The 24167-nt window shown below is 39.2% G+C and overlaps 1 protein-coding gene across 2 annotated transcripts in view; it reads right to left on the bottom strand.

Moving 5' to 3' along the window:
* Positions 1–24167, bottom strand: part of EXO1 (exonuclease 1) — a 53761-nt gene that overhangs the window by 6164 nt on the left and 23430 nt on the right. For both annotated transcript variants that reach the window (XM_085888092.1, XM_085888091.1), the window contains exons 6-13: positions 22739–22948; positions 21656–21843; positions 21140–21236; positions 20740–20965; positions 11200–11476; positions 7638–8196; positions 411–515; positions 1–163 (exon numbers count right to left, since the gene is read on the bottom strand). The exon at positions 1–163 is cut by the window's left edge and continues 28 nt beyond it. In XM_085888092.1, the coding sequence (XP_085744218.1) occupies positions 1–163; positions 411–515; positions 7638–8196; positions 11200–11476; positions 20740–20965; positions 21140–21236; positions 21656–21843; positions 22739–22948 (1825 nt within the window). The remainder of the gene's footprint in view (positions 164–410; positions 516–7637; positions 8197–11199; positions 11477–20739; positions 20966–21139; positions 21237–21655; positions 21844–22738; positions 22949–24167) is intronic.

Raw genomic sequence — 24167 nt, 5'->3', positions numbered from 1 at the left:
TGGTAAGTGTCATCTGCTTCTTTTCCTCCTGCCTTTTCTCACCCAGATGGGAACGGTTGGGATATCTCTTCCTGCTCAGACCACTAGCCTTGGCTTTTCCCATGTGATTAGCTGGTCGGTTACGTAAGGTGCTCAAAGATATGAACCGCGAGAGTCCCGGGCTCTGTACAGAAAAGGTGGGATGAGAGAGACAATCAGGATAGTCACAAATATTTAAAATGTGAATACAGGCTGGTGTCCATATCGGACGAATGCTTTGCTGCATTTAAGTAAATTTACTGAATTGCCAATTCAACATACAACTCGCCTGGCCATCAAGGTGATGCAAAATGTGCGTCTTGTTTGTCTGCTAATGAAACCCATGTTCCTCAAGTCTAACATACGTTATGTGAAAAAGGAAGGAATCTTACCTTCATGTGCACGAGAGGAATTGTTGGTTTTCGGGACAAGCACTCGGTTTCTAATCCATCATCACCATCATCACCATGATCAGAATTCACAGTAGCATCACTATTCTGGGAAAGTTAAAACAAAATTGCAAGCTTCAAATGGAAATGGGTGTGTGACAATTAACATTTTCAGTGGGGTGAGGATGCAAAAAAAGCTAACTTTCTCTAAAATGAGAGTGCGAAAAAAACAAACGTCTTCAGTGTGGTTTCAGAGTGCAAACTTTATACACGTACTTAAACTCTAATTGTATATACTTCAGAGACGTATTCACTCACATTCTAACTGTAAAAACTTTAAACACATACTCACATTCTAAATGTAAATACTTTATACACATACTCAAACTCTATTTGTAGATACTTTACAGACATATTCACTCACATTCTAATTGTACATACGTTATTACACTTACTCACATTCTAATTGTAATACTTTATACACGTACTCGCATTCTAATTGTTCATACTTTATTCATGAACTCACATTGTAATTGTTCATACTTTATACACGAACTCACATTCAAATTGTACATACTTTATACACATACTCACATTCTAATTATATATACTTAAAACACGTACTCACATTCTAATTGTACATACTTAATACACGTAATCACATTCTAATTATACACACTTTATACACGTACTCACATTCTAATTATACATACTTAAAACATGTACTCACATTCTAATTGTACATACTTTATACACGTACTCACATTCTAATTGTACATACTTTATACACATACTCACATTCTAATTATATATACTTAAAACACGTACTCACATTCTAATTGTACATACTTTATACACGTAATCACATTCTAATTATACACACTTTATACACGTACTCACATTCTAATTATACACACTTAATACACGTACTCACATTCTAATTGTACACACTTTACACAGGTACTCACATTCTAATTATACATACTTTATACACGTACTCACATTCTAATTGTACATACTTTATACACATACTCACATTATAATTGCACATACTTTATACATGTACTCACATTCTAATTGTACATACTTTATACACGTACTCACATTCTAATTGTACATACTTTATGGACGTACTCACAATCTAATTGTACATACTTTATACACGTACATACATTCTAATTGTACATACTTTATACACGTACTCACATTTTAATTGTACATACTTTATGGACGTACTCACAATTTAATTGTACATACTTAATACATGTACTCACATTCTAATTGTACATACTTTATACACGTAATCACATTCTAATTGTACATACTTTATACACGTAATCACATTCTAATTGTACATACTTTATACACGTACTCACATTCTAATTGTACATACTTTATGGACGTACTCACAATCTAATTGTACATACTTTATACACGTACACACATTCTAATTGTACATTCTTTATACACGTACACACATTCTAATTGTACATACCTTATACAAGTACTCATATTCTAATTGTACATACTTTATACACATACTCACATTCTAATTGTACACACTTTATACACGTACTCACATTCTAATTGTATATACTTTATACACGTACTCACATTCTAATTGTACGTACTTTAGACACATACTCACATTCTAATTGTACACACTTTATACATGTACTCACATTCTAATTGTATATACTTTATCCATGCACTCACATTCTCATTGTACATACTTTATACACGTACTCACATTCTAATTGTACATACTTTATAGATGTACTCACAATCTAATTTTACATACTTTATACACGTTCGTACATTCTAATTATACATACTTTATGGATGCACTCACATTCTAATTGTACCATAGATTCCTATAGAGAAGGACTGGAACCTCACGATCTCGGGGTTTGTAACTTGAGTCTGAAGGATTAACTTGAGTCCGGGGCTAAAATGACTTCTAGAAGGGCTGGAGACACGATCTTGGGATCCATATAGGGGTTTTTGAGGACGGCGAGTTCAATAGTGTCATTTTCAACACCACCTGAGGTCATCTTCAAGGTCAAAAGTTCAGATTTCAAGGTCAAATTACTGAATTTTGGTATTTTTTTGCCCGTTTTTGTGTCTAACTTATTGAGGAAAACTTTTGTAAAGTCTATGACAAAACATGACTGTGGACCTACTGCACCTACTTGCTGATTTATATCATCGTTAACTAATGTATGTTTTGTTTCTCTTTCAGAAACTGTCCAGCTGGTGATCTCACAGGATCTTTGTGTTGTTTCCTGCTTTGGTGACAATATGCCACATCGTTGCAGCTGCTTTGGTTGGCGAGGAAACTATGATGGGACGCCTTATGTAAAGGTCATATCCTTCCCAAAAGATCCTGAGGAGAGGGAGAGATGGATATTGGCAATGCCAAATGAGAAAGAAAGCTTGAAGTGCTCAAAGGATATATATATATATATATATATATATATATATATATATATATATATATATATATATATATATATATATATATATATATATATATTTTGAGACACATTTCAATTGTGATTGTGTGTCAGTTAGGGGTGGCAAATGACCCAAAGAACCCCCATCAATATTTCCTGGAGTACCGAAATCAGCTTTGAATCAGATGACCTCAGCCCCACACCCAACATCATGTTCTACGTCAGAATCAAGAGCTAAGAAGATGCAGGCAGCTGATGAGGCTGCAGACAATATCCAAGATTTCGACCACTTCTGTGCTAAAATCAGCTCCTATTTTCCTGGCTTTAACGTCATAAAAGACCAGGAAAACCTTTACCTTTCAAGAACTGATGTTACTGGACAAACTGTCAAGCAGTTCTTTCATTTCCAACAAGTTTACTCACCTTTTGGATTTCTATTCTTGAATAAAGTTGAAAAGATGGCATTGAGGTGCCCAAACGATTTTTTCCTTTGCAGAAGAACAGCCTGCTCTCAAAATGGTCCCAGATTAGATCCATAACTGACCAGGTAAACATCTATGAATACACAAGCAAGGAAATTCTTCAGCTTGTAATAAGCCAGCTCTGTTGGATGACCGAGGCACACGAGCTTCCTCATTTCACCTTCCTTCTGTCGCAGCTGCATCTTCTGGCAGAGAAAGACTTTGACTACGTTCTTCCTGCTATATTTGCAGATGAAGCCTTGGAAAAGTTTTTCGGCCAAGCCAGGCAAAGAAGCGGTGGAAACTTCTACATTGACGTAGTTGACATTATGGCTGCAGCTAAAATTGTAAATTTGCAAACACTCATTAAGCATGACGTTATGCCCGAATCTAGTTCTCGTGTGATTGATTGTGACAAGAACTGTACAACTTCCATAAATCCAGATGAGCGAAGTGATCTCATTGACGAGATTACTCCTCAAGACACTCAGGATCTCTTGGGGTCTGACGATGCCCTTAAGCATAAAGTATTTTATTTGGCCGGACACCTTGTTCAGAAATATGGCGATAGCAGTAGTATGGAGGAGATCATTGATGATGAAGATGGTAACGAGGTGTCATCTGAATTTCTAGAAATTTGAATAGAGGTGGATTGAGTGTGCCGACTTTGTCAACCGTCTTTTTTGTACATAATGCCTATAATTTGTAGGACAAGACTAAAATGCGTTGCCGATTTCATTTTGCTGAGCTGTTATCCTCTGTAGATGCACCTTTAGATAGTAGTAATGCTGCATGTACTACTTCAGCTAACATTCCATTGAAAGCTCATGTCCTCAATGTAAGTGACAAAGAAAAAGGTTTGGGATGCCTCAGTAGGCAAGAAAAGCTCTCCAACTCGTGATGGACATAGACATAGTTGTAATAGGCATAGTGTTGTGACATGCATATAATGTTTATGTAAAACAATATATGACAATAAATATCAAAGTTTGACAGCTCGACACACTTGCATCTTATTACAATCAGCCATCTCTCACCGTTTAAGAGTTAGACACAAAAACGGGCAAAAAATACCAAAATTCAGCAATTTGACCTTGAAATATGACCTTTTGACCTGGAAGATGACCTCAGGTGGTGTTGAAAATGACACTATTGAACTCGCCGTCCTCAAAAACCCCTATATGGATCCCGAGATCGTGTCTCGAGCCCTTCTTGAAGTCATTTTAGCCCCGGACTCAAGTTAATCCTTCAGACTCAAGTCACAAACCCTGAGCATGGGAGGTTCTAGTCCTTCTCCATAGGAGTCGATGAATTGTACACAATTTATACACGTACTCACATTCTAATTGTACGTACTTTATGGACGTACTCACAATCTCATTGTACATACTTTATACACGTACACACATTGTAATTGTACATACTTTATACACGAACTCGCATTCTAATTGTACATACTTTATACACATACATTGTAATTGTACATACTTTATACACAAACTCGCATTCTAATTGTACATAATTTTTACACATACTCACATTCTAATTGTACATACTTTATACATGTACTCACATTATAATTGTACATACTTTATACACATACTCACATTTTAATTGTACATACTTTATACACGTACTCACATTGTAATTGTACATAATTTATACACATACTCACATTCTAATTGTACATACTTTATACACATACTCACATTCTAATTGTACACACTTTATCCACGTACTCACATTCTAATTGTACGTACTTTATACATGTACTCACATTCTAATTGTATATTCTTTATCCATTATGCACTCAAATTCTAATTGTACATACTTCATACACGTACTCACACTCCAATTGTACACTTTATACACGTACTCACATTCTAATTGTAATACTTTATACACGTACTCACATTCTAATTGTATATACTTTATCCATGCACTCACATTCTAATTGGACACTTTACACACATACTCACATTCTAATTTTATATACTTTATACACGTACTCACATTATAATTGTACATACTTTATACACGTACTTACATTCTAATTGTACATACTTTATACACGTACTCACATTCTAATTGTACATACTTTATACACGTACTCACATTCTAATTGTACATACTTTATACACGTACTCACATTCTAATTGCACATACTTTATGGACGTCCTCACAATCTAATTGTACACACTTTATACACGTACTCACATTCTAATTGTACATACTTTATACACGTACTTACATTCTAATTGTAGTACTTTATACACGTACTCACATTCTAATTGCAGTACTTTATGCACGTACTCACATTCTAATTGTACATACTTTATACACCTACTCACATTGTAATTGTATATATATTATCCATGCACTCACATTCTAATTGTATATACTTTATACACGTAGTCACATTCTAATTGTATATACTTTATACACGTAGTCACATTCTAATTGTATATACTTTATACACGTAGTCACATTCTAATTGTACACACTTTATACACGTACTCACATTCTAATTGTATATACTTTATCCATGCACTCACATTCTAATTGTACACTTTACACACGTACTCACATTCTAATTATACATACTTTATACACGTACTCACATTCTAATTGTATATACTTTATCCATGCACTCACATTCTAATTGTACACTTTACACACGTACTCACATTCTAATTATACATACTTTATACACGTACTCACATTCTAATTGTACATACTTTATACACGTACTCACATTCTAATTGTACATACTTTATACACCTACTCACATTGTAATTGTATATATATTATCCATGCACTCACATTCTAATTGTATATACTTTATACACGTACTCACATTCTAATTGTATATACTTTATACACGGAGTCACATTCTAATTGTACACACTTTATACACGTACTCACATTCTAATTGTATATACTTTATCCATGCACTCACATTCTAATTGTACACTTTACACACGTACTCACATTCTAATTATACATACTTTATACACGTACTCACATTCTAATTGTACATACTTTATACACGTACTCACATTCGAATTGTACATACTTTATACACCTACTCACATTCTAATTGTTTATATATTATCCATGCACTCACATTCTAATTGTATATACTTTATACACGGAGTCACATTCTAATTGTACACACTTTATACACGTACTCACATTCTAATTGTATATACTTTATCCATGCACTCACATTCTAATTGTACACTTTACACACGTACTCACATTCTAATTATACATACTTTATACACGTACTCACATTCTAATTGTACATACTTTATACACGTACTCACATTCTAATTGTACATACTTTATACATGTACTCACATTCTAATTGTACATACTTTATACACATACTCACATTCTAATTGTTCATACTTTATACACGTACTCACATTTTAATTGTGCATACTTTATACATGTACTCACGTTCTAATTGTACATACTTTATACACGTACTCACATTCTAATTGTACATACTTTATACACGTACTCACATTCTAATTGTACATACTTTATACACGTACTCACATTCTAATTGTTCATACTTTACACACGTACTCACATTTTAATTGTGCATACTTTATACATGTACTCACGTTCTAATTGTACATACTTTATACACGTACTCACATTCTAATTGTACATACTTTATACACGTACTCACATTCTAATTGTACATACTTTATACACGTACTCACATTATACACGTACTCACATTCTAATTGTACATACTTTATACACGTACTCACATTCTAATTGTACATACTTTATACACGTACTCACATTCTAATTGTACATACTTTATACACGTACTCACATTCTAATTGTACATACTTTATACACGTACTCACATTCTAATTGTACATACTTTATACACGTACTCACATTCTAATTGTACATACTTTATACACGTACTCACATTCTAATTGTAATACTTTATACATGTATTCACATTCTAATTGTACATACTTTGTAGACGTACTCATATTCAAATGGTACATACTTTATACACGTACTCAGTTGAAAAACAAAAAGTACATTTCTGTTTGGAAACGTGTACTACTGGCTACCACTAGGTGGTGTTTATGGCCTACGTTAGCACATTATGTGTGGATAAACAGACAAACAGACCACAATGTAATACCCTCTCCTTTGGCGAAGGTAACAAGTTTTTTAGAAATAAATCAGACTTTTATTTTGTTTGATGCTTCACGATGTATTGTAGAATAAAAGTTAACCGATCATTTGCTTCAGAAATGTGCAGTTAATCTCACCTGACTAAATGTTTCTGTTTGGGAACTACAAGTCTCCTCCCAGCTATTTGGTGAGCCAGAGAAAGGGAACAGCTTGTCAGACGACGACGTGGATTCCTCAGAGAAGCCAGAATCAAAGCTCTGCGTTTCTTTGGTCATAGAGTTTGAAGCCAAACGATTGACGACAGCAAAGGGGTTACGACTCGCCATGCTCTTCTGGTGCACAGGCTGCATTTTGAATTGGCTCAGTATGCCAACAACAGAATCTGTTTTGCGAGTGTTTTCTTCGTCCTCTTTCACATTGGGCCAAGTAAATGCACCGCAGGACCCACGTTGTCCTTGTGTGCCATGTTCAATTTCAACTGCAGCTTCCTCTGACTGCTTGGCTTGAAAATCGTCTTCCGGCATTATAGTTTCTGGTTTTGACGGAGAGAATTTTATCAACGCGTCATTGGAATGAATGGGGTCTTCTGTGTCCGCATCCTCTGCACAAAAAAGCTTGCCCATAGTCATGGCTGTTGCAACAAGCTCCTTGGTCTTCCTTCCCTCACATTCCCTTGGTTTCGAATTGGAGAAAAACCTGCATGGTGACAAGCAGCAAAGACACAAACTTAGCACCAATAACTAAACACAAAATAAACTTGCATATGCATTAATCATACAAACAAAGAGCTGTGGTTTTATAATTTGTGAAAAACCATACAAGAATCATCATTATAACAATTAATTTGATTTGCAATTCTTCGTACAGACAGGAACAGTCGGCCACATCCAGCAATTGTAATGTGTACTGATGGAGGTGCCCCCTTGGCTATTGAATTAATACCAGGTGGGGTTGACTCAGCCTGTCATCCTTCAGAGGTCGGCAAAATGAGTGCCAGCTTGCTGGTAGCCTGTGTCGGAGTGGCGACCTGTCTAGGATTGTGTCCAATAGCCGAGGAGACAGCTTAGGCAGCACCAACGCTCTGCACAGAGTATGGTCCCAATTGATGGATGGATTCCTGCATATGCTTGGTCTTTGCACTTTACGTAAAACACGTCTACAATTAAATATTAACACGACTTTCATGTTCTCTTCCTTGGGCGGTTCCTTTATAAGACAAGAGAGAGCTTTCGACGAGTTTGTTCCAAATTCAAAATGCGCCTTGTTCTTCTTCTTGCGTATGGCAGCTTGACTGCTGGGTAGCTATGATTTTGTTGGGGCTTGACTATGGCACTAATGCTGTGCCCCTATACCAGTACACCGTTACTCATTTCGCTGACTTCGGAAGGATGACAGGCTGAGTCAACCCCACCTGGTGTTAATTCAGCGGAAAACAGGGCTCAAACTCAGGACCCTAAGATCCCAAGCCAGCCACCCTAACCACTAAGCCAACACCAGGCTTAAAATGCACCGTCATTATTAAACAGTGGCTGTAACCTATCATGCACTTTCCCGTGCACTAACGTGACCTATCATGCACTAGCGACAGCAAGGACCCTCGTCAACAGGAAAATAACACATTTTTCAACGACGATACACATAACAGTCTTCCAGCAACAAAACGCTTCTTGATCGAGGGAGCGGCAAAATTTGCAGCCAAACTGCAACAGCTGAATTTTTGACTACCTCTGCAAATACTTCAATGTTCACAATCGCATAGGATTTGCCATTCGACATCATCAACTGCCTTGCCTCAAAAGGTAGAGATGCACCCTCAATGAATGAGGACATGAAGATGGGTGATGCCCTTTTAAATCCACACAGAACTTTGTTCCAAGTGAGCTGTGCGATTTGCACTTTGTACGAGCAGATTTCTAACAGGGTCACGTACGAACCAATCACAAACAACAATCAAAGGGTTATGAGTCTCCATGCGTGATGCATATGTATACATTTATAGGAGGGTTCGTACACCTTTACCTGTCCAAAATTCCAGGTTAAGTCTATCATTTCCAAGGCCAATAATTCCATCCATTGGAACCTTACTCTGCGCAGAGGGTCGGTGCTGCCGAAACAGTCTCCTGGGCTATTGGGCACAATCCTAGACGGGTCGCCACTTTGACACAGAATACTCAAATCACTCAATCATCCCAGCAACCTGGCACTCATTTTGCTGACCTCGAAAGGATAACAGGCTGAGTCAACCCCACCTGGTATCAATTAAACAGCCATGCAGGATTTGAACTCAGGACCTTCGGATCCCAAGCCTGCTACCCCATCCATTAAGCCAACAACAGGCATATTTCCCAGGCCAGTTTAACCTACATACAGCCGATTACTCGACAGGTTTTGTATACTTTCCAAACAGGCATTTCGTACGACGATGACTGTGTGCTGTGGATGAATGGGATGTATAGAAGGTTGATGGCTCACTTTGCTCCAAACGAGTGACGGAAGTAGGCATGTCATGGGATCTCATGGAGCTCACCATCCTCAAGTTTTGCTCAAGCCACGTGGCTCTTTGTAGCCACCTCATTCATATCTCGAATGTCAAAACCCACGTTCGCACTTGACAGTGTGCTCGGTGAACATGTTTCTTATCTACAGCCAACCAATTTGCAATCACCTCCAGAGAGTGAATGATCATAGAAACTTGATTTCCCCATTGTTAAAAAAAAACATGGCTTTGGTTAACTTAATCCAACAACGACCAGGAAAACTATACAACGGGACACAATTCCTCGAGGAAAATCTACATCCTTCTCCTCTGGGATTACGTTCCCATGTTCTCTGAGACTGCGTCGGAGTGGCGACCTGTTTAGGACTGTACTCCCAGCCAAGAAAACTGCCTCAGAAGCCCTATGTGCCTTTACGGCACGAAAGGAATGGTATTATTATTATTCTCCGAGAGGACGTGAATAAAAATGGTAGATTTTTTTTCCCCACGCTGCAGGAGCATGTCAGTGTGGTACGTTTGTTTGAGCAACTAAAGTTTTTTTTGTTTTTTTTCTAAGCATGGAGGCAATAATTAATTTTAGAGCCAGTGGTTTTGGTTTCAAAAAAGTGCCTTTTCTGTTTCACAATATATATTCAGTTTCGAGTCATCTCCGAGCCTCTTCCCCAGACCTGACATGCATCGCGCATCGACCCCTTTTCCTCGGCAACGACCCGAGGCGGTGTAATTAGCTATTAGTGTCGTGGAAGAATTGGTTTTCCCTTTCAAGTCATGGGTCCGATGGCATTCCGTCGTTTTTCGGCGATCGTGCAAAATAATTCCACTTTTAATGGAAAGCATGAAGGAAAAACGACAATGTCCTTTTCCTTTCCAAACTCTTTTGAGAAAAACGGCAAAAAATACACGTTTTCAAGGTCTTGAACTTGAGGGAACAAATTATATGCTAATCGATTGCCAGGCTCCGTATGAACCCTTTTCTTTCAATCATGAATGTTCTCACTTCAACATTTCACGATTTACAGGGAGGAAGGGGTAACATTCGCTGAACCAATAAGTCTTCAGGTTTTTTTTGAGGTTTGTTTACTTACAAAATGTTTTTTTAATTACATATGTAGAGCATTTGAACTGCTTGGCCTCAGAGTAACAGTTGCACGTGTAATGCATTTCAAGGAACAGCATCAAATGTGCCAAGCTTCAGTGCAAACCTGCTCCGTGTACCCAGTGCCACTGTGGTGTCCTGGGTTTTCCGCTTCTTCTGGAGAATCCCAGAAAGTCCGCCAAGAGTGGAGTCATCCAATGTACTTTCGTTTCCAGATGGAAAGTATTCACTCTGTTGATCTGAAGTTACCTGGCATTTCCTTTTACTCTCTTTCTGTCCTTTATAATCATTCTTGTTTGTAAAACAGAGCTCCTGAGACATCTGTTTTGTGGCAGGGACGTTGTATTGTGACAGCAAGTCTACGCCAGACATCAATGATTCATCTGCAACAAAGAAACACCAAAAAAAAAAAAAAATTATAAAAAATCCCTTTTCTATTATATTTACAGTAAGTAACGAGAGACTCAATGGAAGAGCTTGCATGAAAATCAGACAGACAGGAGATTTGAGACACCAGTGTACTTTTTCATGAATTACATGGGCATTAGTTGACAATGGACAAATAAACACAGTACAGACATTCCTCGCTATACACACTCCTGGTTCATGCATTTTTGCTGATACGCAATGAATAAAGTAACGGAACATTTTTCATGATATAAAACGCAGAGATGCCAACTTTTGGAAATCAGAATTAGGGAGGATTTTCAACCGACACCAAATAATGTGCGCGAAGCGCACATCTCGAGCGCGGAGCGCTCGACCCTTGCGGCGGGGTCCAGGGCCCGCCTTAGGGCCCTGGAAGCTCTGGGGTTCCAGACGCTCTCTAGTGCCCTCTGAGCCCTATTTTGGAGCATTTAACATGTTAAGAATTCCCACTTTTTGAACAAAAAAAGGGGAAAATTGTGCACTTTTTAATGTTACATGTATGTTAATATTAGTAAGTTAGGGGACAATCAAAGATTAACAAAAAGCACAAAAGAAGCAATATTTTTCTTACCTTACTGGCTGGTACTACTGCTGCTTGCTTTTTCCATGGCAGCTTTGCTGAGTGACAGCTGTGTGGCTCTTTTAGCCCTTCTGATTATGTCTTTGCTGTATTCTCTCTGGTAGCAAGGGGTGCTATGAGCTAGTTTTTCAATTAAGAGAACTTCCAGGGTTTTGACACTCAAATTGGGACGAAATTCAGTATGATTCTTCCGTACAAGACTGAGTGCCCGCTCACATGATGCGTTCGAATGAGGAATGACCAAGATTCCCTTCATCACTTTGCTCAAATTAGGATACTTCTTGGCACCAGTGCAGGGATCTGTGAGCTGTGAAATCCGATGCCACTGCTCATCCACTCTCACTGTCTCAGTAGCAATTGTAGCTATGGAGGCGTCTGCCTGGTAGTGAGCGAATTCACTCTCAAGACTGTCTATGTCACTATCACCGCCACTGAACAGACAGGGGAATTTCTTGATGAAAAACTCCACACAGTCAAACCCCACTTCTTGGTGTAGCTTAACATCCAGCACCTGAGCATGCTTGGCTAATTCATCATCTAGCGGCCAGGTTTTGAAGATGTAATTGCAGGCTTTCACATAATATGAGCGAACTGCACTGAAGAAACCTTGGATGTCTGACTCACTCAGAGTGAAGGTGGATTTCTTGAGACTCCTTTGTTCCCTTATATACAGTTTGGCATCGTTCCCAATCATGAGGTCCTCATCATTCTTCTGATGATTTCTGTCAGAGAAGGGTACATTTACCAGAGGAACCGATGACACCGATGGTTTCAAAAACCGTACGAAGATATCTTTCAGAAGACCATTCAATTCTCCGTGCAGGAGATGAATACAGGGTTCGTCTCTTTGGAGCAGAAGATTCCCCTTCTCAAAAAGCTTGTTAGCATATCGAAGGAAGAAACAATAGAGTTTTGTTTGTGGAGACAAGAACATCCTGTTGACACGTTTTTCTCTAGATTCCTGCACAGTGTTTGAGGAAGATGCGCTTTTAGTTGTAGAACTCGTAGTACACTTAGCCGCAGGGCGATCACACTTGCGTTTACTGCCAGCAGAAGAGGTCAGACTCGTAGTACCAGATCCAATTTTACGTTTGAGGAGAGAGCTTGAGGTAGGTGCAGCCAAGGAAGAAGACCTCTGATTCGAAGGTTTTGCTGAGCTTCTATCAAGTGATTTGGCAAAAGCAGAACTTAACTTGGGTCCTTCTTTGCCTGTAGATGGGACTATCACAGTCTTTCTCGACTCTGAAGGAATCTGCTTTGTAGATGAACGTGATGAAGGGCCGGTGATGCTACCTGCACTCAGCATTGGTTTTGGTGCTGTCCCTGCTGTCTTCTTCGCAGCAGATACTGCAGTGGTAGTGGTGAATGCTGCTCCACGAGTGCTTGATCCTGCAGTGCCAGTACTGGCAGTAGATACAGTGCCGTCCTTCTTGCTCGTTGTTAGAGTCTTGGCTACAGTTGGTTGCATTTTTCTTCGTACTTCTTCTTTGAAGAAGAGGCGAAGTGGCTCCCACTGTTCAATCAGCCTGTCTAGGCACTGACCAAGGGACAGCCACCTTGTTGCGACATGCTTCAGAATCTTGTGTGTCGGGGCATCACAGAGTTCTTGCAGTGCTTTCACTCCTTTGACGCGTTTACTACTTTTGTCCAAGTAGTAGTAAATATCGATGAGAAAGTCATCTAATTCAATGGGTAAGGCCTGAGCCGCCTTCTTGGCCGTATTGTGCATCATATGGCAAGGGCATCCATGATGTAGCACTCTGGATTTTGTTTGTGGATATAAGCAGCGACTCCTTTGTGCTTGCCCACCATGACAGAGGCATTATCAGCACAAAAGGAAACACAATTTCCCCACGGAATTTTCCTGTCACTGAACTCATGATCAAGCAGTTTGAAAATGTTTTCTCCAGTGGAATCTTGTTTGCACGCAGGCAAACTTAGCAAACCTTGCTTCACAATCCCAGCACTGTTGTCATAGTACGAAATCAGGACAGGATATAGCTGGGCCTCACCACTGTCATTGCTACCGTCTGGAGCTAGGCTAAATGGAGCTAGTCTAGCAATATCGGCAATAGATGAAGCAGTAACATTTGACAACTCACCAATTACACTGGTCAACAACAAATTTGTTGTCTGCATTTTTAAGCTGATTTAGGACGAATCTGATGCGCTGAATCCAAAACTCACATTAGTTTTGTTCAATCAGGTCAAGTTTTTGAGATATGGCCACATGTCGTTTTTTACATTTTTGTTCACATGTACGCATGTGTGGAGCATTTTAGAAGAAGTTGGTGGGGGTAAAATGTCATGTCAAATAATTGTTTTGATTGGAAATAATTATTTTAATGACAAGAAGTATTCAGGTACGATAGTTCTGGGTGATTATGTCGAAAAGGGATCAGTTTGAAGTCATAAAACCTCAAAATCTTCCAAAAATTGGTGAGGCAAAGCATAAAGTTCGTGGATCAAAACTAAAGTTAATGGGGCAGATTTTGTAATAATGTGATACAAAAAAGTTGTATTTCTTGAAATAACGAACTCTGAAGAATGTACAATACCTACATGCGCCAATTTATGACATGCGCTTCTGCTCAAGCTTGGAGTGCCACAGTACGAACCCAAAGATTGGAGACTGTTCATTGACAGCAGCAAGCGATCACTGAAATGTGTTCTGCTACACAACGGCAACCAGTTTGCCTCTGTACCCATCGCTCACTCGACTACACTGAAGGAGAAGTATGAAGCGGTGAAGTACGTGCTGGAGAAAATTGGTTATGATCAGCATAAGTGGTTTATTTGTGTTGACCTGAAGATGGTGAACTTTTTGTTGGGACAACAGTCTGGCTTCACCAAGTACCCATGTTTTCTGTGCATGTGGGATAGTAGGGACCGTGCTCAGCATTACACGAAGAAGGACTGGCCTGTGCGGGAGGAATTGGTGCCATGCAAAGAAAGGAACGTCATCAACGACCCTCTGGTGGACAGAGACAGAATACTCTTCCCACCGCTGCACATCAAGCTCGGCTTAATCAAGCAGTTCACCAAGGCTCTGGACAAAGATGGTGACTGCTTCACTTACTTGTGCCAGGCTTTTCCAGGATTGACCATGGAGAAGTTGAAAGTTGGCATCTTTGATGGTTCTCAGATCCGTCAGCTCATCAGAGATCCAGAGTTCAAAAACTCAATGAATGAAGTGGAACTGGAAGCGTGGAAGACATTTGTTTTGGTAGTGAAGAACTTTCTTGGCAACAATAAGGCCAGAAACTACGCAGAACTTGTCAACAACATGCTGACTGCTTTCAGAAACCTGGGCTGCAACATGAGCATCAAGATGCACTACCTATTTTCACATATGAACCGGTTTCCTGAGAACCTGGGTTCAATGAGTGACGAGCAGGGGGAGAGATTCCATCAGGACATGAAGGAGATGGAGACCAGGTATCAGGGTCGCTGGGACGCAGTCATGATGGCTGACTACTGTTGGAATCTGAAGAGAGACCTCCCTGCCGCTGAACATTCCAGGAGTTCGAAGAAACGGAAGTTCAAGCCCTGAAGTTTGAACAGTGGTGACGCAACATGCAATTTACTTGTACTTACCTTTATCAATGCCCACCATTCAGATGACAGTAATCGATGTTTCTATCATGTAATCAATAAATGTTGTTGGCAAAACATCGTTTTTTCTTAAAAACATGTTTAGGATGATATGTGTTGACAAAAATCAGCTGATAATGCCACAAAAATGTAATTGATTTTGTCACAAGATCTGATTTTTTCAAATCAACTTAGCACAAAAACCTGACCTGATGGAGAGAAACGGATGCCATTTCCTGATTCAGCAGTGCCAGAATACCCTAATTCACTTGTAGAAATCTAGACAACATTCAGAAAGTAAAAAATTGTTGACCAGTGTTCTTTTTTTCTTCTTTGTTCTTGTTCTTTTTTTTTTTTCTTTTTTTTTTCTTTTTTTTTTCTTGCTTTTTGTTCTTGTTTTTTTTTTTTTTTTTTTTGTTCTTGCACATCTTGCACATCTTGCAAGTTTTTGTTCTTGCACATCCATACTTTGAAGCAACTTTTGAATCTGGAAACATCTTTTGAAATAGAGGTCCAGCATGATCTGAGACTGATATGGGCAAGTTATGTTCCACAATAAATCCACTAAAGAGAAGTTCCGCTCGGGTAACATCCTCTTCCTCGCTTGTCCCTTGTTTGGTGAAATAATTCAGAAGTGTACCGGTACTCGTGCTCGAAGATCTCTCCTTTGCAATGTCTGTGTGCCGTTTGCTTCCAACGTGCTTCCGAATATCATCGCGACCTCCGTGCTCAACTGAAATATCAACGCTGCATACTGTACAATACGCATGATGAATTCCTCTTTCAGACTTTCGAATACACGGGTATTGGAGACTGTATTCGGTCTTGTACTTCTGAGACCATTTCTTGGTCTTCGTAAGCTTCTTTTCTGCCATTTCGTAATCAACATTGAGGGCTTGAAGCATCGGTAACTTCGAAGTCGATGTTCCACAGCTGCAGCGCGACTCGTAGAACTCTGGCGGCTGTTAAACACCGCACGGTGGTCGCGACCGCCGGGCTGGTACGGGGCCCAGCTGCATGCAGTGAGCGTATCGCATGCATATACACTGTGCATACATACCGCATGCACTGTATTGCACACATACCGCATGCACTAAATCTCAGTGCATGATCGCATAAGTGAGATCCAGACCCAATGTTTCGCTGCTCCTCATTTGAATTTGCAATTTTTTACGTACAATTTGGAAGCAGCGAACGTTATGGAGTTACCACATGCTATACGTAGCAGACGATGCTTTTCATTCAATTCTCATACTAGTACATTCTGATTAGTGAACAGTGCAAAAATATCAAAATTTCGGGAGGATAAGGATAGTGATCGTAAGGGCGGGAGTTTGGGTGAATTTTCGGAAGCCTCCCGATGAAATCGGGAGGGTTGGCATTGCTGAAAACGTATTCTCGCTGAAATGCAATTTTTCCGCCTCCATGTCTGAAGGAGTAATGTATGTGGTGCAACGGTGAAAACGGAAGGAGGATCATACTAATGTATGGTAAATTAACATCAATGAAATTGGTCAGTGCCATAAAACGTTAAAAAAAAATCTGTATTTCATTCCACTTCGTTTTTAATCTGCACGTCGTACTGCACTACTTTGGATGTCACAATCGAGTGGTATCAAGTAACTTTCATTGCGAGTCATTGTCATAAAAAAAAAAAACTTTCCCCAAACCCTACAGTACGAGTGGAAAACGACCTGTATCTGCTCTATCAAGCTCATGGTAAGAGGTCTTGCCACTCGATTACTTTAGCTCCCCACCCACACATCTCCAGGTCTCGACTCACAATTTTTATTCTCCTGGTGAGTATAGTACTGTACTCAGGGCCGGATTTAGGGCAGGGCCCACAGGGCCACGGCCCGGGGCCCCGCGCCTCCCAGGGGCCCCGCGTAAACGCAAAGATTACAAGAAATTCTGCTATTTTCCCCCTTTTGTTTGTTTGTGAAAAAAATCTAGTTCGTTTGTGTAAATGGTCAGTGAATCACGAAACAAATACTCAATATCCCTGTTAATTTGGCATCTGTTTGGTTATGTTTATCATTTATTTTACATCTTTTAACTTACTTTTTTTCCTTTCCACTGATCTTAAGAGCGCAATCTTAAGGTCTACCACAGAAATAGGTCACACGAAAGAAGTGAGGGTTTTCCCAATCCCAGCAAGCTATGGCCGTCTCGATTTCATCTATGGCCATCTCAAAATTTTTGATGGCAGTGGAAAATGGCTGCCACAGCCATCAGCGGCTGAATTTGAGATGGCCCAATATCCAAATCTGTTCATAATATGATAGGCTACTAGTGTGCCAAATTTGGTGCTTTCCTCACAAAATGCACAATTGTTATGCTATATTTAGCTAAGTTGCCCCGCTATTTGTATTTCGTTAGGTTGAGTTGCGTAAGGTGTCCTCCGTTGAGTTTCACCTTCGATTTCATCTTTTTTTAATAAACATCTTCAATGTTTAACACTGTCCATTGGAAAATCTTTTTTCGCTAAACGCATTTTCACTATACACACTACTTCCGTGGAATGCATCGAGTTTGCATAGCGAGAAGTGCCAGTATGGTATTTGTGAATCAAGATTTTTGTGCTCAGATGAGAATGCTAACAATCTAAACCATGCATCATGATCCAAATGTTGACTCCGATGGTTTTGTTTGTTTGTTTGTTTTTTTTAAAGTCGGACTACGTTTATCAACACGACTCAGATAGTCTGAGCCTTGCTTCCCATACCAAGCTCTCATGGGTTAATGGATTTTAACAATTTAAAGGTAATAGTATGTTTACCACCAGGAGAAACAAAATGCAGCTGACACTTTGTGTGTTACACTTCATGATTGAGGGTAAATGATTGAAATGTTATCTGCAGCTAATTTCTCAGTGGCAAAAAAAACTCCTCATCAACCCCCCTGTTGGATAAAATCCATTGTATCTATGTACGATTGTGGAATCCAACACAAAGCATGTCTGAGGATTATCGTGATGGGAATTAACCAATTAACCTCGCTTCCTATCGAGTTAAAAAGCCTTTGTAAAACTTTCTGGAAGACAGAGAGAAAAAGAATGCTCACCTTAAATTTTAGGCAACAGCTAATAAGTTTCAATACATTAGTGAGACGATTTGTTTGGGAGCCAGCCTAAGCAAGCAATGGGGCTGAAAATGCACAGTCCTCAAAATTTTTTAAAAATAACCGAAAGAAAGAAGTTCAAAAGCACGTCATTCTTCCATAGTTGCATGGGGGAACAGAAGCGTTTGGCATTTGTGAAGATAACTATAACCTGAGGATAATATTTTTGTCCCAGCATTATCACCTGGTCAAAAATAGTGACTGCTTTTTAATCACTCCTGTAAAATGTTTTAACACTAACTTATATCAACTTATTTGTCAAAGAAAATAAGTCGGGCAATTTGAAATTGAATCCCAAAGTGTAGTTTATCACATACTTGCTGTCCACTAACTGGTTATTCGAATATGCAACTCGTATTGAATTTTAATATCTTCCCGATTTCTGACTTCGGCATTCTTTCTTTTGGAGAAATCCATCGTTTCATTCTGTCTGTTCTTTCCATGATTTTAATATATTTGATCCACATGACCCACGTTTTGCTTCCATACATCAATACTGGTCTGTTACAAGCTTTACAAACTCTTTTTTTTTTTAAACAAATAATTGTTTTTTTGTTTTTTTTTTGATTGACGATACGACCTAGTTGTTGGCTGACTTTATTCCTGATACAATGGCTAATTCTGCTCCTCCTGATGCCTACATCATGCCTCCATGGTAAATTAAACTTTTGTCGTTTTCTAAATTAATTTCAGTTCAGTTGCATTTCTGTTCTTCATCTTTTTTTTGTGAAATTATTGATCCTCACATCTTTTCATCTGAAAATCCCAGCATTTGTTATCAAATTTCTAGCAATAACAGTATCACTTGTGACACCAACTATTATAACATTGAATTCCATCCATCTATCGGGACCATACTCTGTGCAGAGCATTGGTGCTGCCTAAGCAGTCTCCTTGGCTACTGGGCACAATCCTGGATGGGTCACCACTCCGACGCAGGACACCAGCAAGCTGGTACTCATTTTGCCGACCTTGGAAGGATGACAGGCTGAATCAACCCCACCTGGTATTAATTCAACAGCAGGCAGGATTCAAACTCAGGACCCGAGGATCCCAAGTCCACCACCCTAATCATTAAGACAACAGCAGGCATAACATTGAATTGAATTGTCAAACTCCTTTTCCACATGTTAAAGAGTCATTGTCCATTTCCTTACTTTCACCTTCTTTGCCACTCACCACAATCTTCCATTTTATTAATATTGACATGTAAACATTTCTTCTCTTTTCCAGTCTTGATTTCTGAAACATCTCTTTTGCTTATTTTTCACTTCCAGTATTTAACACCAAGTAATGAGTATAAAATAACTTACATGGGAATCGCAATCTTTCATTCTTCATCAGTTCTTATTTCACCATTACAAACAGTAGTGGACTAAAAACTGATCCCTGGTGCAATCCTACTTTGACTTCAAACATTTCATTGCATCCCAAGTTGGTCTATACCATAGCTTTTTATTTTTTTATTTTAAATACATTCCGATGTCTACTTTTATAATTTCTTCAGGTACGAGTTGCCTTCTGAGAGCCCATTCAACAACTGCTCTTTGTACTCAATCATATGCTTTCTCCAAGTCAATGAAAACATGATAGTTTCCTTTTCTTTGCAAAATATCTCTGTTGTTGATCCTATTACAGCATGTTGAGATTTCTGTACAAAATAAACATCACTTCTGTTGTTGATCTTCTTGGCATAAAAACAAACTGGTTGTTGTCCATACTAACCACTTTTCTAAATCTTCTTTCACCTACATTTTCAACAAATTTCAAATCCTGATCCTGCACCCTATGCCAATTTGCTTGCTGAAACCAGGAAAACAAAAAACTTCCAGTATAGCACTTAACACTACAATTCACCCATTTGGTCATTCTTAAGCTGATGGTTCTAATAATTTCACAACTAACCAATAAACATCCACTTACCTTCCCTCAGCCTTTTGTTCACCACCTGCATCCTGAGTTGTGGTAGCTCAATCACCTTCTCCTTGCCTTGAGTCGATTGCCGTTGATCGTGAGGATTTGGTGGTTTAACCCCGGATCCAAACTTTCCCTGCGGCTTATAATTTGGATCCCAGATGCTCAACTGGTGTGGTACTGCCTTGCTGGTGTTTTGTGAGGCCCAGTTGTCAGTTTTCCACGGAGTCGTTTTCTGAGAGGCGGAGATACACAATGTGCGAATGATTTGTAGGGGGCAAAATAAATAAATAAATGAATAAATCAGCTGATTGTGGAATCTCCACCTTGCAAACCAATCTTTTTACAAAAATACAAATTCATACCAAGTAAATTAATATGAAGAAATACAAATCAAGTCATAGCTCACCTGTACAACCCCAGGAGCGAAGTCACAGATCTTATTCATTGTGTTGATGTTAATGTTACCCAAAGCAATTTGAAGTGCTTTGTCGTTGCTGATGACCCTAAGAGTGGATGCTTTAAAAGGCAACAACTCATGCATAGGACCCAAAGTAAAACCCAGATGCCAACATACAATTGCATTACAAACTTGTTCTAGATATACAGCATGTCAGAAGGATTTTTTTAAAGTAAAAAAAAAAAAACATTAGTAAACAAGTATAACTTACATCTTTGAAAAAATGCAAAAAAAAGAAAAAAAACCTTTAAAAAGTTGGACTATTGATAAGAAAAAGAAAAAAACCCCAAAATAAATAAATAAATAAAAGAAACCCCGGATGAGAAATCACATCGGTGAAAGGGTAGGGGGAGGGGAGTATTCAATCAAAATTTTCAAACAAATGGAGACAAAAAAGCAGCATTCCATCAAATGGCGGAAGTATGGCACATCTGCAGATGATGAATCACAATAAAATAAGGATACGGGCCTGCGTAGTGCAGATGCTTGGGATCGATGCCCTCTGGGTATGGATGAAGAGGCAGCAATCGGAGGGACAGCGGGTCGAAGATCAGCTGATGACGGAAGGTATTCTCAGCTTGTTGAAAACCTTTTAGGTACTCGTCAGGTACGGTGACATTCATTTTGAGGTAATGGCCCATTTTACGAATCACCTGCAAGGCAGGAGCGTGTGCAACAAACATCCATCATTTATAATGCACAAGTAGCGGCATAGTACAATCAATTTAATCACAAATTATGGTGTCACGGAAGAGGTGCCTGCATGTAAATGTCACAGCATCCTGCAAAAGGAAGTGCTGAACATTTTCACTTCCTTTTTTGATTAGTTTAATTGGCCTTGTGCTGATGTTCAAGCCTTTTTTGAGACGAGTAGTCTCACCATTATGAAGCTCTTGGGAAAAAAACAAAAAAACAAACATCACTGCTTGATTTTAAATCAGACTACACAATCCTTTTTACTTAACTGGCATTTGAAGGAAAAACTGTCATGATGTGCTGGAAGGTTAATAAGCCCCAAAATGAAATACATGACGTTTTGTATTGTTTGGAGTATTTTGCGGTTGCAAACAGACTGGCGATTCAGCGTCAGTTATTGTGTGGTTCACAAAACAAATTTAAAACGACAGACAAACACAATGTGCTCCAAGAGCACCCTCTGTCAAACAAACATCTCTGGGTTGGGCAACAGATATTCTTTAACTGACATTTGAACAACTCATTACATTCCTCACTGGCAAGTGGGAATTATTTTCTTTGCAAACCTGCAAATTTGCAAAAATTCTCAACATCAATAGGTTCCAGAGACAACTCTTTCCTCCCATATCCCTATACTTCCTATTTTCATCACCCTCCTCCCCTATGTTCTTTTATTTATATTCTTCAGGTTGCAAAATCCATCTGTTTTTGCAGCTGCTCGCATAAAGCGTGCACATTTCCATAAACTAGGCAGTAAAGTTCTTTTTAAACACGACACAGAATGGTACATCCAAGCTATACAACATGGTGGCTCAGGTGAGCCAAGTGAACTCAGAAACAAATTGCAGACACCTTCGTTATATCGGGGTTGGTTGACAACTGCAGCAGTTTGCTCGCTTTTCTCAGACCGATTCCATGGATCGAGGGAAGGTAATCGCACCCTGCAAGGATGCACATGTGGCGGAACTTTTCTTCCGTGAAACCTCCGAGCTGCTTCACTCGACCAAGTTGTTGTCGGGATATTTCTAACCCGTCCCCAACTGTATTCATTTTGATTATCACCTACAGAGCACGACAACAGGACAACCTTGCATTAGTGGCAGCATTTGCATGGGAAACAAGGACAGTTTATTAAGATCTGTACGAGTAATAAAAACAAGTGTAAAGCATTCATCTTTAATCACACATAAAACTAGAATGCATCTGAAAATGCAAAGCCCATCCGCATCCGCTTTGTATTCGGACTTCTTCTTATTATTATTCTTCTTCTTCTTCTTCCATATGCGAAACATTACGAAAACAGCAACAAACACAAAGGGCACTGGGAAGAGCGCATATCTTCGCTACGCAATGCCTGATCCAGAAGAACATAGCGGGCCCAATAAAATTTTGAAATATCATGCTATGTGTCTCATTTTTGGCCCCATATCTTAAGGGTGAAGAATCACTTTAAAAATTAAAAAAAATTCTCGTATCCGATTCCAGATTCGGATCTTCACCAAAGGCGAATCGATTTGGCCTTGTCACACACCAAACCTGTCTACCAAGTTTCATCCGAATCCGTCCATAACGTTTTGACATTCATGCCATGCATCGGTTTTAGTCCTATCACTCAATAGTGAAGAATCACTAAAAAAAATTCTTGGATCCAGATCAGATTCGGATTTTCACCAAAATCTAATAAGCTCTTCCTTGTCACACAGCATAGCCTGGCGTTAGCTTCACCGTTAGAGTGGTGGCTTGGGGTCCTATGGTCCTGAGTTTAAGACCCGTTGGCCACCGAATTAACACCCGGGGGTTGACTCAGCCTGTCATTCTTCCGAGGTCGGCAAAATGAGTGCCAGCTTGCTGGTATGGGACATTTTCACAAAAGCGAGTCAGGTAACGGTAAAGAACAAACTCAAAAATCAACTTTCTTTGATATTCTCGAAATAGTGTTTGAACCCCTTATAAGGCCTAGAAAAATGTTCAAATGATGTCAGCAACGCAGGATCACCATAAGGCAGTGGTTCTTAACCGGGGGTAAGTGTACCCCCTGGGGGTACGAAGCATCAAAGCAGGGGGTACGATATATGGTGTCAAATTCAATAGTTAGAACCTTGGGATTTTATTTGTATTATAATAATACAAATTATTATAATTTCATTTATCTCCGCAAGTCATTTTAGACAGGGGGTACGGGGAAATATTATGAAAGCTCAAGGGATACGAGCACATAAAAAGCTTAAGAACCACTGCCATAAGGCCTCTGCACTGACTGGGCAACATATGCTTGATAAAA

Source organism: Eptatretus burgeri, chromosome 7, assembly GCF_056783735.1.
Source record: "Eptatretus burgeri isolate ZD-2024b chromosome 7, Ebu_testis_v1, whole genome shotgun sequence".
Taxonomy (NCBI): Eukaryota; Metazoa; Chordata; class Myxini; order Myxiniformes; family Myxinidae; genus Eptatretus; species Eptatretus burgeri.
The sequence above is the reverse complement of the archived record's forward strand: the minus strand, read 5'-3'. Positions and strand labels throughout refer to the sequence as shown.